Source organism: Marmota monax, unplaced genomic scaffold (genome assembly GCF_021218885.2).
Source record: "Marmota monax isolate L192 unplaced genomic scaffold, Marmota_monax_Labrador192_F-V1.1 WCK01_AAM20220418_F8-fsc00004, whole genome shotgun sequence".
In the NCBI taxonomy this organism is placed as follows: Eukaryota; Metazoa; Chordata; class Mammalia; order Rodentia; family Sciuridae; genus Marmota; species Marmota monax.
In genome coordinates this window covers 28608600-28625002 of record NW_026692881.1, presented here as the reverse complement: position 1 = coordinate 28625002, position 16403 = coordinate 28608600, and the positions used below count along the sequence as shown (strand labels likewise).

The 16403-nt window shown below is 47.7% G+C and overlaps 1 protein-coding gene across 5 annotated transcripts in view; it reads left to right on the top strand.

The window, feature by feature from the left end:
* The window catches only part of Afap1l2 (actin filament associated protein 1 like 2), a 90379-nt gene that overhangs the window by 42920 nt on the left and 31056 nt on the right, over positions 1 to 16403 (top strand). For all 5 annotated transcript variants that reach the window (XM_046449931.2, XM_046449930.2, XM_046449932.2 and 2 more), the window contains one exon: positions 12020 to 12148. In XM_046449931.2, the coding sequence (XP_046305887.1) occupies positions 12020 to 12148 (129 nt within the window). The remainder of the gene's footprint in view (positions 1 to 12019; positions 12149 to 16403) is intronic.

Sequence of the window (16403 nt, the reverse complement as noted above, 5' to 3'; positions counted from 1 at the left end):
TTTTAAAAGCTACATTGTCTTCAAGGCACTACTTCCCAAATACCATCATTTCAACATGTGATCAGCGTAATAATTGTTTATTTTACATGATTTTAAGTTGTTTGACAATGAGACTTCAAAATTGTCTTTATTTTACACTTACATCACATCTTAATCAGAGTTGCCATATTTTACACTCTTGATCACCACAGGTGGCCAGTGGCCAGATAATAAGACAGTTCCTTATTAGACCATCAGTCACTGAGTCCCTTTTAGAAACAAAGTTCAATTGAGAAGGGTCTTTAAAAAGTCTACCTTTCCACAGCCCTATGAATTTCTTAAGACTCATCACTTTGTGTTAATCCATCAAAAACCTACTATGAGTCAGGCGCAGGGGCACATGCCTGTAATCCCAGTGGCTCTGAAGACTGAACAGGACCATGGCAAGTTCAAATCAGCAACTTAGCGAGGCCCTGCCTCAAAATAAATAAACTAAATAAATAAAAGGTGGGTGGACATTGACAATGTTGCTCAGTGGTTAAGCACCTCTGAGTTCAACACCTGGTACCAAAAAGAAAAAGAGAAAACCTGTGTTTAATCCCCCCATAGGGCTACATCCATTTCCTTAATTCCAGAATCCCAAAACTGGAAAAAGCAGAAGTTCTTTGGAAATCTGGCACAAACTAACTTGGAGACAAAACCTGCCCTGAAACGATGTGAGGCAATTTATAATTTGTGTATCCTAGCTGTATAAGTATTTGTATATTTTGCTATAGGAATCTTAATGTGTTTTATTCTTGAGTGTTTCCCAGATTCTGCTAAAGGATTGTGTACTACATAACATTTCTAAAATCTGAATTCTACTAAATCTCAAAAAAAAAAAAAAATCCCCTCTGGCTTGGGGATTTTAGGAAGGAGATCTTGGACTTGTGGTAGTGTTTTTCAAACTTTTTGATTGTAACCATGGTGCGGATGTGTTTTACATTGTATCTCGGGACACACACACCCATGAGGGCACACACACAGCCACAGCTTGAAACAAAGGTTTTATGAAATAATGTGCTCCTTTCCCAGATGCTGTGCTTTCTAATATTTTCTATTGCTCTTTAAAATATGCTGTATTGTTTAGAACAAAGTAGATTCACAGCAAAATTGAGCAGAACTAACTACATTTTTTTTTTTTTAAAGCCATCAGCATGGCTCACTAACAGGTCATGTCCACAGTTTCCATAGAGAGTAGCACAGGGGCATGGGCACCGGTCAGGAAAAGAGGAAGAAGATGGGCTCCTGCAGGGGTGGCACCCCATCCCTAGGCCTGCTCCTCTCTGCCCTGGTAAGCAGCTCTGATGACAGCCACACCCCTCATTGTGTTGGCCATTGTCAGCAGTTTATCAGGCGGTCCAGTCACCATGTGGCTCATCCAGAGTAACTACCTGGCCTTTGGTGTTTGTGTTTAGACAAGGAGGCGGGAAGTTAAAGCTACTCTTGGACCATTTTGTGCTCTGAACAATTGAGCTATGCCTTCTAAAGGGAGTGGTTGACATGGGACAACCCTTTGTTCATCGTTTGCTTCTGTGAACAAGGGGAGTTTCTTGATTGAGGTCTCTCCCTCCAGTAACCCGCTCTGCTCTTCTCTGAGCACCGGTTTCAGCCCCAGGTCAGAAGGCGAGGGCTCTGTTGTAGCTCCAAAGACACAGCCTGATGGCTTGAAGTTCCAAGGAGAAGGTTGTCTTTCTCCCAAAGCCACATGGCAAATCCATATGGGCTGCTGGAGCCCATCATCGTGGTGAGAAAGATGGCCAGACCTTGGTTTCATCCTGTCTCATGGTGGAGGTGGGCTCAGCCACATGGCCACCTGGCCACCTGGTGGAGTAGGTCCTTGACCCAAAGGAGGGGAAAGAATGCTAAGAAGACCCAGAGGATTCATTTCTACTTGATTCCTAACCTCTTCAAGACTGCTCAGGGCTTTTTCTCCTCTACTCTTCCTCATATGCAGGATCACTGTGGGCTGACCCTTTTCTCATCTCTTCCATAACTTAATGGTCATGATCCATCCTAGTCTCTCAGCTGTTTGGTCCCGAGGTTCTGGTGCCTGACACTGGCGGTCAGGCATGGGGGTTTGGAGCTGGCTGTCTTTCCATTGCTCCTGTGCTCCAGGAGCCAGGAATCGTAGCCTCACCCACTTTCTGCCATCTGGCCGCCTCCCAGAGCTGACTCCCTGGATGAGTGAAGGCCTTCCTTCACATCCTTCCCTTTCCCGAGAGGCCTCCTGCTCAGCTTCTCCTTGCTAGGCTGTGGAATTTCCTCTTCAGTTTCCACTCTCTACTCTTAGGGCCAGTGGGATTTGTCTTCACTGTTCTTTGCCCACTTGTTCCAGTCCCCTAGCCCCAGATCTTGGTGACATTATAGCCCAGGCTTCTCAGGTGCTTTAAGTGGTGGTGGTGGGGTGCTGAGGATCGGACTCAGGGCCTCATGCATGCTAAGCCTGTGCTTCACCGCTGAGCTCCACCCTCAGCCCCCATATAGTCTGTTTTAAGAAGCAAATCTTTCCCCGTGTAAGTAAGGATCAGATTAATGGAATAAACTCTCAGCTTGGGTCAAGAAGGACCTGTTGATTCTCTGGTACTTAGTCTGTGGTCCTGATGGAACCATGTAGCTTCTTTTGTTTTCAGATCTGGGAATGATGGTACCTATCTCACAGGATGAACTGGAATTGTGTGTATAAATGGCCTGGCCCAGATTCCAGGGTCAAAACTGTGCTGTGGTAGTCCACTACTGAAGGAAACCCAACCCAATTTGGCTTAAAGAAAAAATGGGATGCCTGGCCACATTAACAGAGTGGAGGCCAGTTGTGTGGAGAGCTGTCAGGAACCTGCAGGGTGTGCTTCCTTCTCAGGTAGGCTGTTCCTGAAGATGGCCACAGCCTCCTCAGGCTAACACGTTAGCAGCTCAACACCTGAAGAAAGAGATGCCGGCTTCCTAGAAGTTCCAGGAAGAGTCCCGGGGCTCATTAGCTTGGTTCTGGTCACATGTCTTTCCCTAAGCCAATCACTGTGGCTGCTGGAATGAAATGCTCTGATTGGTTAGGTCCAAGGTCATGCCCATTGCCTGAGGCATTGAGGGTAGTTCCACCCAAACCACAAGTACTGATGGACAGTGGGTAAATGGGGGGGGGTTTCCCAAAGGAAAATTTGCTGCAAATATGCCTGAATGGACGCTGGGAAGAGGGGAGAGCAAGTGCCCACTGCACATGCTCGTGAATGGTTCCTTCTAGAGTGGTGGTGTTCATAGCCTTGTGCTCCTCACTCAAAGAAACTTTGCCAGTGACATCCATCAAGGCAGATGTATGCAGTGGGGCAAAGGTACCAAAGGACCTGGTAGCCCCCTCTCCAGTCACAGCCTGGCACTGACTGTTGTTCTTCCTGTTTCTGGTGTTGAGACCTCAGCTGAGTTGCAGGAAGCTTTGAAAATCTTCCCTTGTCTGTCCTCTGCACCATATTTCTGTGAAGGCAGTTCTCTGGGAGGGCTTAGCCCAAGTTTTACATCTACTGCCCCTGTTGTCCTCTGTAGGGACAGAGCTTAGCCACCCCACAAAATCAAGCAGGGACATCTCCAATTTCTTTTTTGAAGTTGTCCAGTTAAAATTATAATATGGATTTGCATATTTTAAGAGTAACAAAGGGAGTTTTTATATCTGTCTTATAGAAGTAATTAGGATTTTATTTTGCATCAGAAGTTTACCTTACTGTATAAGCATTTTGTGGGGTTATTTTTCCACCTTCACATCAATCTGCTGAAGTAGGTATTATCATTAACCCTGTTTTACAAATGAGGAAAACTAAGGCACAGAATGTTTAATTAGGGGTCCCTAACAAGAAGCTGATGGCCCCCACCAGCACATGGGTTCAGTGGCATTTCATGACTTTGGCCAAATTTTAAAAAGAAGCAGGAGATCCGAACCATACAATGATTTTTTTTTTCTCCCCATACGTCTTTAGTATGTATCCTTTTCTCTAATGCAAGTTCAGGTGAACAGGGAAAAGTCTAAATTTACAGCCCAAACTGAAAGTTCAGTGGCCACTGTGGCAGTTCCTTCTCTCCATGTAGTAACCCCATGCTGTCTGCCGGAAGGAGTAGGGGACAGCGTAAGCAAGGAATGACAGCTTTCTCATAATTCTCCCTCCAAGAGATAACCGCTCTTGTCATTTTCCAACCATCTTTTTTCCTATACACAGTAGAATCCATACTCAGTCTAGACATAGTATTTCCCAAGTTCCAGTGTGGACTTGGATGACCCCTCCCCCAGAGCCTCTTGTTCTGAGACTGCGGTGGTTTGAGTGATTTGAGTGATTTGCCACACGGGGAGATAACCAGCTAAACCTCTGTGCCTCCCACCCGCATAACTGGCCCCCGCTGGCTCCAAATGAAGCCACTCTTCTGGCAGATTGCATGTAAGGAATGTCCTAACTGGGCTGGGGAACAAAGGCCCCCTGATCCCCAGAGTCTCTTTGTCTGGCCTGGACCGTGGTGGCCACAGGAACCTGAAGTGTCTCAAGTCTGCTCTCTGATGACTCCTGAACTGCTCTCTCTGGGTCCCTAGGAGAGCAGTCTTCTCTGCACCCTCTCTACTTAGACCCTTGAGAAAGTTCCCCCCAAGGAGGTCCATCCAGGAGTGTGATCCCTTGTGCCCTTTCAACCCCATCAGCCACCTCTGACTACTCATTCTAGTGACATCAACTGGCCCACTGGAATTGTGGCCAGGGATTAGTAAGCCTAGGCCTACTGGACTGTCCTGTCCATACCTTTTAGTGGAGGGAGCTTTCTTTAGGCTGTGTGTGTGTGTGTGTCTTTAAGCACCATGTTTCAGCAAGTATTTCCTGAGCACTGTCTTGGCATAGTGGGGGAAACCAAACCAGAGCTTTCAGTTTCATTGGGAACAAAGAACTTCCATTCCTGGGGCAAATAGAAAACAACATGAATCACCAAGAAGCAGCCTCACACTGTCAGGCTGTATGGACAGGCTTCTGGGCGATGGGGCACAGTGGAGGTGTCCTGGGCAGGCCTGGAGTCTTTTCTGCCTCGCTGGGCTTGGTTTGATGTCTTCTGCTGTTACTGTGTAAATTTCCGAAGGCCCCTATCTGAGGGCTCTGGTTCCAGCTGGCTTCTTAGCCGGGGCTGGAATTGTGCTCTTGGGGAGGTTTGTTCCATTTGAGAGCTCAGCGGTGAGCAGGTCGAGTTGTTTTTCCAGTAGTGCAGGCCGCAGAAAAGCATCTGTCCCATCTCCTCGTTTCACATAGCTGATCTGGGAATGCAGAGGGCGGGCTGTTCTTGGAGAAAGTGTTTTAAGTGATGAGACTCAAAGATAGGTGAGAAAAAGCAGATCTTGCAAAAATGATGGCCGGATGACCCTCGAAGGCCAGGCGCGGCAGGGAGCAGGCCATGCGCCTTGCTAATAAATGAAGCAAAGCCCTTCCCCCTTCACCGTTTCTCGGAGATAAAGAACAATTCCTGGAGCATTTATACTGGGGAAAGTTATTTACATTTCTGGCTCAGTCTCCTGGGGTCTGAGTCTGCTGATGGGGGAGTCTATGAATCTTTTGGGTGCTGGTCAGCAGAGCTAAGAGTTTCCACTTGCTTAAGCAGGACAAAGAACTGAGCTCAGCAACATGCAAACATGTGGATATCCTGGTCCTGGCTTTCTATACTCTTACTGTCCAGAAAGGAAAGGAAAACTATTTTCAAGTGCATCGGACTTCATGAAACAGGCACAAACCTGGAAAGTTCTACATATAAATCAGATTTGAGTCCCATAGATGCGCTATGGGGAGTTTGAAGGAATGATATAAATATTTTTATCAAGTCCAAAGACTTCATAAAGCAATTCATGAAACCCATGTCTAGCTCAGGGGCCTTTTGCCTTGGTGCTACATTAGAATCACCTGGGAAGTCTTTAACTCTCTTGAAGTCCCAGGTCACACTCAGAGCAATCTTGGGATTTGTTAAAGCTTCTCTGCACCGTTTTTACCTTTTGTGTGCATGTCCCTGAGTGGCCAGGTGCTAAGTGGACTTCACATAGAGCATGGCCTTGAAAGTCAGCAGCGAGATGCTACCAGAGCACCACGACACACTGGTGTGGGGACTAGGGACCTATGGAGTTTCTGTTTAGGTGCCCAGTAGAGAAGCTGTGTGAACACGCCCTCCATCTGTGGAACGGGGTAATCTTAGCAAGGGAAAGGGATAGCCTTCTTGTCCACGTCATGCGGCTGGATCTCTACCTTACAAGAAGTTGGTGGAGTCGGACTCCATGGGCTGTGGATGCCATACCATGTAGTGGGGAAGCAGCTGCCTACCAAAGGGCACAAAGACACTTTTTTGGGTGATGGACAAGTTCTGTGTCTTGATTATGGTGTGGTAACTACCACAACTGAAACAGAGCCACTGAGTAAAAACAAGATTTCAAGGTCTGAAAATTATGTCCCAATAGAAAAACATTTTTTTTGTTTAAAAAAATTCCAACACCAATAATAAATGAACAGAATGTAGTGTATCCACATAATAAAATTTTATTTGCTGTAAGGAGGAATGAAGTATTGGTACATGCTACAACATGCATGAACCTTAACCAGAATGCTAAGTGAAAGAAGCCAGACACAAGTTCACACAGTATATGATTCTATTTATATGACATTTCCAGAATAGACAAATCCATGGAGACAGAAAGCAGATTCGTGGTTACCAGGGGTTGGGGGAGGAGGGGGTGGGGAGTGAGTGTTTAAAGGGTTTCGTTGTAGTAACAAAGGTTCTACAACTAGCTAGCAGTGATGGCTGCCTAGCATTGTGGATGTACTTAATGCTACAGAGCTGTAAAGTGATTAATTTGGTAGGTGTTATATGTGTTTTGCCACAAAAATAAATAATAATAAGGATAAAAAAGTCCTACTTCCTACTATCATGCAGGTCACACAGGAGGTGCTTGGGAGAGGCTGACTCAGTTTGGGGCACGGTGGAAGACAGGGTGTCATTGTGGTCTCCCTTCTCGGATGGAGTGAAGGGGCTTGTTTCCCAAAAGCCCATCTTGAGAGTGTGAGGATCCTCAGATCAGGAGCAACAGTCCAGCCTTTCCTGCCCCTCTGCTGCACCCACATGATGCTGCCGCTTCTCCCAGGAGCTTTCACAAGCTTTGCGACTGGCTGGTCCCCGCAGTGGGGTTTTGGAGGTTAATGTGCCCAGCGGCTTGATCTTGGTCATGTTGGGGAAACGGGGAGGGGGCATGTGCCTTACACATAAGGATGGGTCTGCTCAGTTTGATGTCAGGGAGGAAAATCCTGCTCGATCATGGGCCATCAGCAGACGCAGCTGAAAAAATAAAAATGTGTGCACCAGGCAGCAGGGGAACCGTGAAGTGCAGCTTTCTCCGAGTGTTGGGAAGACGTTTATGGCTGGGAACCTAGTGACCAAAGAGGGAGACTGCCCCAAGATGAGGAAAGCCGGGGGAGGAGGTCATCTGGAGGCGGGGCTTCTCCAGGCCCAGGCAATGAATCGAGCAGTTGAACCGTCCAGCTCTGCGTGGGCCTTGGAAGCCCTGAACAAGAATCTTATTGATGATTTGTCAGACCCTGAGCAGACAACCCTGAACTTTAACAGAGCCAGGATGGAAAGCCTGCACAAGGGCCTACAGTTTCCAGAATGAACAACAGTCTTATTTTCCCCTCCCTCCACTGGAGGACCAGGAAGAGACGAAATGAAAAGCGTGGGGGACGGTGGGGGAGCAGGAGATGCGATGAGCACGTTCCGGAGCCTCAATGGACAGCCACATTCCTCCGAGGGGTGGCCCACTCCTCTGAGCCCTGAGGGTTGAAAAATGTCACTGGGGTTGTCGCAAATTGGAGCCTTGCCCCTGTTGGTTGTTATTTCCAAGAGTCTGTAGCTGAATCCCAATGAGACACATCTGTGCAGGGATCCCTGATAGCCTCTGGCATATGGGCATCTTGTTAGATGCCCAAACTGACCAAGACTGACCTTGACCAGAAAGGACTACCATCTAGACTTGATAAGCCCTGAGATGACTGGGAGCAGTTGGCTTTGTCAGAACAGATTCTAGGGAGGCAGAGCTGGCCAGGGACCTGAGTGCTGCTGGTCACGGGCAGCTGCACAGAGAGGGACCTTGGGTGGACCTTGAAGAACCATGTGGATCCAAAGAGAAAGGGAAATGACTCCTCTGGTTCCTGGAATCTCACTCTGGTCACTTCTCCAGGGTCCCATTAATCTGGGTGCTTACCTTTAACCTAAAACAACTATCCTAGAAGGAAAGGAAAGTATGGGCACTGCCCTGACATAGAGCACCCTGGTACCATTTTCCCCACCCATCTGCCTTGCCCGTCAGTTCCCTAACGGCAGCAACCGTGGCTGCCAGGTTCACCGTAGCATCCCCAGGCCTGTGCATCTGATGACTTTCTGCATCTCTCTGCCACCTGGTTATCTTCCCTTGTAGTCCCTACATCTCGCTGAATGATCACCACATCCTGTTGGCTGTACCTATCTCTTTGTCTCCCCCACTCAACCCTGGCCTTGGGGTATATGGTGGACCAGGGAGCAGAGGCCATGACTCAGGCAGTCCTCTCCAGTTCCCTGGGAATGACTAAAGCCAGCACATTGCAGACAGCAAGTCCTTTGAACTTGGACACACTTGGGTTTGAACCCTGGTGCTGCTATTCTCTGGAGATGTGACCAAGTTAGGTTGTAAGTCAGCCTTAGTAGCTCATACCACAGCTGTGCTCCTGCACGGTGGTTGTGAGACCAGGAGATGGTGGGGGTACAGCTGATGGCATGGTGCCCAGCTGCCCTGATTAGGTCATAGCCTCATTATTTTCATCTGCACAAATGCGGTCATCTAGTTGGCCTCCCTGCCTCCCCTTCCAGCTGTCTTTCCCCACTGTCTTCAGAGTTTTTCCATCTCCAGCCTGCACTGCCCACGACATTGTCCCAGGTCCTGCAGGATTCTGCAGTAACTCCTAAGCAATTCAGATAAAGCTGTCACCTTCTGCTCCACTACCCAATCTACCGTCTGGCCTCAGAGCCCACCTTCTCCCCGTTCAGTCCAGCCCCACCTGCCCTCATGCTTCCTGGGCCCTTGGTGCCAGAGCACTGCCACTTCCTGGTGAGCTTCCAGGCGTTCCTCAATGACCAACTTACAAATTCCTCTCTCCGAGAACTTCAGAGTTTGCCTCTCTTTCCTTGGTGCATTCCTGGTCCTTGCAGACACTCGTGAATTAATCTTATCCTCACCCTGTGTGTCCACAGGATGCCCTGTCCACAGATACGAGGCCTCCGGAAAGGTCGAGGATCTCTCTGGGTCACTTTTGTCTCTTAAGAGCCAGGCACATGCTTCCCATCCTTTTGCTCACATGAAATGTAAACAAAGGCTGTTTTCCAGGAACCAGGAAACTTTGGGGAAAAGCTGAGGATGTGGAAGTGATACGAGGGTTTCACTTTTCATGCTTTTCCCTCCACTCAGTCAGTCTGAAGTAGCCACGGAGGCACGGCCCAGAGAAGTCCACCGGGTCAGAGAACCGTGGTGGAGACGCCGCTGCCTTGCAGGGCCCTTTGGCTCTTTCTGGTCTGCCAGAGCGGAGTCCACAGCTCCAAGTCGTGTTCCTCATATTCTTTCTTTGTTTTCCTTTTTAACATCTTTAAACTCACTGCTAAAGCCTGTGGAGATCCTGCAGCCCACAGGAAACCCATGAATAGCTATTAAAAACAAAGCAAGACCCGACCTAAGGCCTCTCCATTTTATTATTTTTTAAAAAAATCTTCTCTGGGGCCAGCTTAGGGGGACCCTGAATAAACTCTTGTTGACTTAATAGCAGTAGAGCTTTGTTCACAGAAGTCAGACTTATAAGGCTGGGTGATGGATCCTCCTGACTTTATTTCAGGAAAGAATCCTAACTTGGCTGTCATCTCTCTCCCTCTGTTCCCTAGTTTAATTCCATTCTTCAGCTCTGTGCCACCTCTAGGACTCTCCGCTTTGGCTCAGTTGTCCAGACACAGCAGCACCATCAGCTTGGACCAGGACAGGGCGACTGGCAGTGTGGCTCCTGGTCCTTGGTGAGCCGATGTGGTTATAGCAGGGCCTGGGGCTGAGGCAGGGGCTCCAGCTGGGACGCCCTGCTGGCTCAGATGGTGGAAACCCTTTCCCATGAAGATGACAGATGCTGGGTGCCTCGTCTTGCAATACCCATGGTGCCCAGGCTTCCCTGATAGGTCTCTGTCGTCTTATGAAGGCCCTGTGGCTCATCCTCTTTGGTCAAGCATTTGGTCTCCTGGCAGAGCCTGGTCTCTGCCACGTTCTCTCGTGTGTCCCAGGCTGCCTGCCTCCTTCCCTCTGGCTATTTATAAATCTGCTCATTGTGGTTACAGGTCTGACCAGCAGTGCCAGGAAGACAGGGCAGAGGGTGAACAAAGTAGTGTGGACTTGCCTCAGTGGGCCTTTTTTTCTCTCCAACGTTGATTGGCTCCCAGAGTGAGACTGCTACAGGACTGTTCAGAAGGAGAGGGAGCACCTGGTCTGGCTTGAAGCGGGGGCTGGGATGCAAGCAAGGCCACCAGAGGCTCCAGATGGTAGCAAGTTGCTGGGGGCCTACTTTAGAACAGCTAGTCCATGTGGGAAGTTTAGGGGTTGGTTTCATTTAGGCTAATTGGGGGGGGGGATAATTATTTGGGTTCTCAGTGTTGTTCTGTACTGTGAAACTAGAAAAGTAAGCTGAGATCTTTTTCGAATCACCTTTCCTTTCTCATGTTCTATCCTAATGCCAGATCTTAGATTTTCAGGGGACTTCCTTTCAGTTCTGATCCAGGCAATAAATTTATTTTTCCTGTACACTGCTATGGAGTGACTTTGGTACACAATAATAAGAAGAATGGGTTGGCTTTGCTTTCATTCATTCACTCCATCAATAAATGTTTATTGGACATTATGCCAGACCCTGGAAATGTGAACTAGACATAGAGCTTGTCCTTGGAGCTTATAGTTAAATAGTGACACAGGAAGTTACATGATAGCACAGTAGAGCTGGGAGAGGGTATGTGTTTTTTGTTGCTGCTGTAACAAACTTCCAAGCTTAGTGTCTCAAAGCAACATAAGATCATTAACTTTTAGTTGTAAAGAAGAGATCTAAGCACCCACAGGCTCTGTTCCTTCTAGGGCCTTCCAGAGGGGCCAGTATCAAAGGGATCATCTGTCAAAGGAGCCCTCACTGTTCCAGAGGCCCAGAGAAGGCATCCCAGGAGGAATGGTATCTAGACCAAGACCAGAGGGATGTAGGATCTGCCAGAGGAGGAGACCATGGCATGGGAATGCCAGAGGAGCACAGTGGCTGGGCTGCAAAGTGAGGTGATGAATATGAGGCTGACACTGTAGAGTCTGGAGAAGGCCAGTAGGGCATCAGGGGAACAGAAGCCGCTTTTAATGGTGGGTATCTGTGATCCGATTTGTGCTTTAGAGAGCCATGTAGCCAAACCAAGATCAGGCTTGGAGCCATAGGATTTCAGAGCTGGAAGGAACTTTATGAAGTATTTATTAAAGGACCTGAGAGGCTTAAATAATAGCTTCAAAGTCTCCCAGAGAGAACCAAGATGAAAATGACCCTGATTATAACCACACCTCTGAGAGCAGAGCGCATGACTGCAGAACATCTGGAGGCTGTGTTTTGTTTTCCCACAGAACCTCGTGAGGGCTTATATTAACAATGGAAGGTTTATACTCAGGGTGTTGGGCCAACCTGGCCACTGTTGCTTCTCCAGCAAATGGTAGACCTGCGACTGTGGCTGAGGTTATCCATCTCCAAGTCAAGGGCCTGTTTCTCTCTCAATGTGACCCTAGAACTGAGAACGCCACCTCCTGGCTGGGTACCCTGAGTGCTGCCAGGCCTCACATCCAACCAGAGGGATGGTGGGTGGATGCTGCAGGATCCAGAAGTGTATCCGAGCTGGGCCTTTGGGGAGAAGGAGCCACTGAAAGATCTCTCCTGTTTTTGGTCTGTAGCCCTGGAGCAGCTCCTGTCAGAGCTGGACCTCTTCCTCAAGATTCTGGACCAGGAGAACCTGAGCAGCACCGCCGTGGTGAAGAAGAGTGGCCTGGCAGAGCTCCTCCGGCTTTACACCAAGAGCAGCAGTAAGTGTGGGCCCAGGGCAAGGAGAGACCCCACGGAGATAGAAAGAGGGCTTGTTCGACATCTCAGGCTGCCATAGCAAAATGCCAAAGACAGGTGGCTTAACAACAGACATTTATTCTCACACTTCTGGAGGCCAGAAATCTGGGATCAAGGAGTCGGCAGGGCAGGCTCCTTCTGATTCTTGTCTCCTTGGCTTGCCAGTGAGCGTCTTCTCTCCCAGTGCCCCTGCAAGGTCCTCCCTCTGCATGTGTCTGTCCTAATCTCCTCTTCTTGTAGGGACATCAGTCACATTGAATTAGGGCCCAACCTTGTGACTTCATTCTAAGTTACCCCTTTATAGACCCGTGTTCAAATATAACCATAGTCTGAGGTCTTGAGGGCTAGGATTTAACCTATGGTTTAGTGTACAGGGGCACAATTCAGCCATAACAGTGGCTGCAGGGGTGACGTGACTTAAGTGGGAGCCCCTGAAATATCTGAGCACTCAGCCTGAGTGAAGTATTAAACAAGTATTTTTTAAAAATTTTTTAGTTGTAGTTGGACACAATACCTTTATCTATCTATTTATTTATTTATTTTAATGTGATGCTGAGGATCAAACCCAGAGCCTTGCAGGTGCTAGGCAAGCGCTCTACCGCTGAGCCACAACCTCAGCCCCTAAACAAAGTATTTTCAAAACTCTCTTCCTTACCTATTAAAAGTAGAGAAGAGGTAAATGAACCATTATAATAACACCCAAGACTGAACTGAGTGAGTCCCCTGCACACATATGAACTTGTTTCATCTTTAAGATGCCCCTCTGGGGTTGGTCTTGCTATTACAGAGAGGGAAACAGAGGCCCAAAGAGTTCAAATCACTTTTCCAGTATTATACAATCTAAAGGGAAAAGAGGAAAATGTCCTTAAGACCCTGTAACTCACAGAATCCTAAATTTATCTTTCCCATCTTTTTTACTGTGGTAGTTTACATATAATAAAGTGTGCTGATCTTAAGTACACAAGTGCATGAGTTTTGAAAATGGTCTGGACCTGTGTAACCACCACACAAAACAAGACATAGAATATCTCTGTTATCTAGAAGGTTCTGTCTTGCCCCATCTCAGTTAATTCCCTTTCCACCCCCACCCAAGGGAACCCTTGCTCTAATTTCTCTTGCCATAGAAGGGCATCCTGGAGCTTTGTACAAATGGAATCCTACGTGAGTCCCTGTGGCTTTGTCTATGCTGTTGGGCATGCCACTCATATGTTCTTTTATTGCTGCAGACTGTTTCATTCTGGGAACACACCACAATCTGCTTATCTATTTATTTGCTGATGGACATTTGAATTGCTCTCAGATTTCTGCTTTAAGGCTACTATGAAGGTTCTGTTCCAGTCTTCTTGGGGGACATATGGTTTCATTTCTAGTGGACTAGGAATTTTTTTTTAAAAAAGAAAAACCTTGTGAAGCCATAAGAGTTGAGTTGAATTTATGTCAGGTGTTTGGACAATGGGAAGTGCTATTTGGGGACAGTAAGGGCATCTTATCCATCTGCCTCTTGGTAGGAGCAGCTCAAGTCTGTGCCAGGGGAGGGAAGTCTCCACCTGCTCCAGGCCAGAAATGCTCCCTGCAGCCAGCCTGAATCTGCCAGGCAGCACTTAAAGGCTCCTTCGCCCTTCTTTGTTCCCAGGGACAAGTGTTTCTGTTCTTTGAGTGACAGAGACAGGTAGGGCTGACGCTTGTTGCTGGGTGCCCATCAGCTTCCCTCTTGGGAGAGCTCTGCTCAGGGGTGCTCTCCTGGAGCCCCGCCTTACCATCACTGTTCCCCAGGCCACCCGGCAGTTCCCAGGCTCCTCCTGGCTTTGTAGCAGCGTCCGCCTGCACATCAAAGACACGCGCCCTCCGTGAGAACAACAGAGGGGAAATCTCAGAACAAAGCAGGAAAGCCAGGGAGGGCTGATTCACTCTGCAGCAGGATTCATCTGTGGAATCCTTTAAAGCACACTCCCCAGACCTTTCAAGATGTGCTCGGACTTGAGAACATCAATTAGAAAGACCGCCTCTGTCAGGAGTCGGAACACACCTCTTTATTATGGGTCTGTCGCATAGTTCTTGGTGTGAACCCACTGGCAGTGCTTCCTGTATTGGGTCCCTTTTTGGTTTAACATGCTGCACAGCTTCTGCAGGGACCTTTGTTCTGCTCTGATTTACCCTTATAAACTCAGTCCTTCCCCACCCTGCCAGGGCAGGCAGCTTGTGACGGTGGAAGGCTGCTGAGAACTGGTCAGGGGACTCCTCAGTGCGCATCATCTGGAGTGGCCCCAGATTGCTGATAAATGTGCCTGGCCATTCTAAGAGCTCTGCCATGGCTCATATTCTCAGAGGTGCTGCCCACTTGCTGACACTGTCCGACAGAGAACTTCTCTTCTGGTCCTATTTGTATCCCTTCAACTGCAGAGAAGGTAGAAGAGCAGATGATATTGACTATGCATTTACTGTGTCCTGGCACACCACTTAATGTCTTTAGTGCTATAAACAATGTCATTTAATCCTCATCTCAAATCTGTGTGGGAGTCAATGTCTCCATTTTACCAACAAGGGAACAAGGGCTTAGAAAGTCACTTGCCCAGGGCCTCATGATAGTGAGGGATGAAGCCAGGGCAGGCAGACCTGACCCTTATACTCCCCCACCTCCCCGGGCTCAGTGGCACCCCATTACCTGTTGTGCTGCCCGGGACCCAATCCTAAACACCTTCCACCCACCCTGAAGTTAAAACATCCTTCTTCCTCAGGGCTGTCCAGGCCTGCCTCATGTGTATCTACTAAAAACTTGGCTCATTCTGGGGATCTTGCAGATGGGGGCTGGCTGGTCATTTCAAGATAGCCTGTGGTCCACATGGGCTGCACTGCTATTTGCATGTGCGCCGCAGGGTGTGAGTGAGTTTATCATGTGCTTTGAAGTGGAATTGTTCATTTGAGTTTCTGAGTTTTTAATTTCTTAGCATAACACAAATTCTCTACCCTCTCCACTTTTTGTCTGGGCGATGAGGTCAAGGCACACATTGAGGTCTGTTTGTCATGGGCTTGGCCACCTATGGCCTGTTTGATCCTTTGTCAGTAAGAGCCATACCGTCACCCCCTTGATCGGCAGCTCCTGAGTTTCAGTGGCTGCCCCTCTGTTGAGCACTTCAAATGCTCTTGTCTACCCACATGTCACAAAGAGCATCATGTCCTTCCTCTCCCCCGACCCTAGTTCCATGAGAAAAACCTCCCTTTGCAGATAAGGACAGACCCACCCCCACCCCAAGAATGCCACACTTGCTCTAAGCTTTACTGGCTCATTTTCCCAACACCATCTATGGCTGCCCTCACTTCCTACCTGCTGTGTAACTCTTCAGGCAGGGTCTCTCTCCCACCAGATCAGTGGGTTCATGAACCTGGAGGTGACATCTTTGTGGTTCTCTGCTGTATCCCCAGCTCCTGGCACATTGCTGATGCTCAACATGCTTCTAAAAAGTGAATGAGTGAATGATAGAAGGTTCTCCAGACCAAGGCTGTGGCCTAGGACTGCTTAGGGCCAAGTTTACTGTATTTTTTGCACAATTACAAAGATTTTGGGGAGCCTTCCATAACCAGCCTGGGTAGTCTAGATTAGTCAGCCTTTGGGAATCAAAACCATGTCAATCACAGGCCTGCAGAGTGCTCAGTGTGGGAGCATGCAGACTCCAGGGGTGGTGAGTTTCCTTTGTAATGTTCGAATCATCTCAGGGAGAAAGCATCTGCTCAGAATCTAACAGTTAAACAGCCACAACAATGTCTTGCCTTTTATTTTTTCACACAGAAGTGTGAACTTGGTCAATGATATAAAAAAAGAAATGAACATAAAATGACACTATTTATGGACTTCCAGTTCCTTTTTCTGATTTTTATCAATGTCATCTGAGTATTTTTATATAGTTGTGGTTTGCCTCTGTTTCTGCTTTACATTATTTTTATATTTAGAATTGCTAGATGTACACATTTCCATGTGTCAGCAGTTCACATACTTTTTCTTTCTTTTTCTTTTTTTTTTGCTACTCTGAAACTTGATAGTTTAGCTCTTAAGTCATGACTGTCTTTGCAAATAACAGACTTAGAACAACCTTGTTATTTTTTAAGGTGCAGAGTGTCCATGGAATGTTCAACTAGCCCAATTTTGGTGGGCGCTTAACTCGTATTTTCTGAAAACATTTCTCATACAATATTGCAATGAGCATCCTCAAAATTTTGTTCATG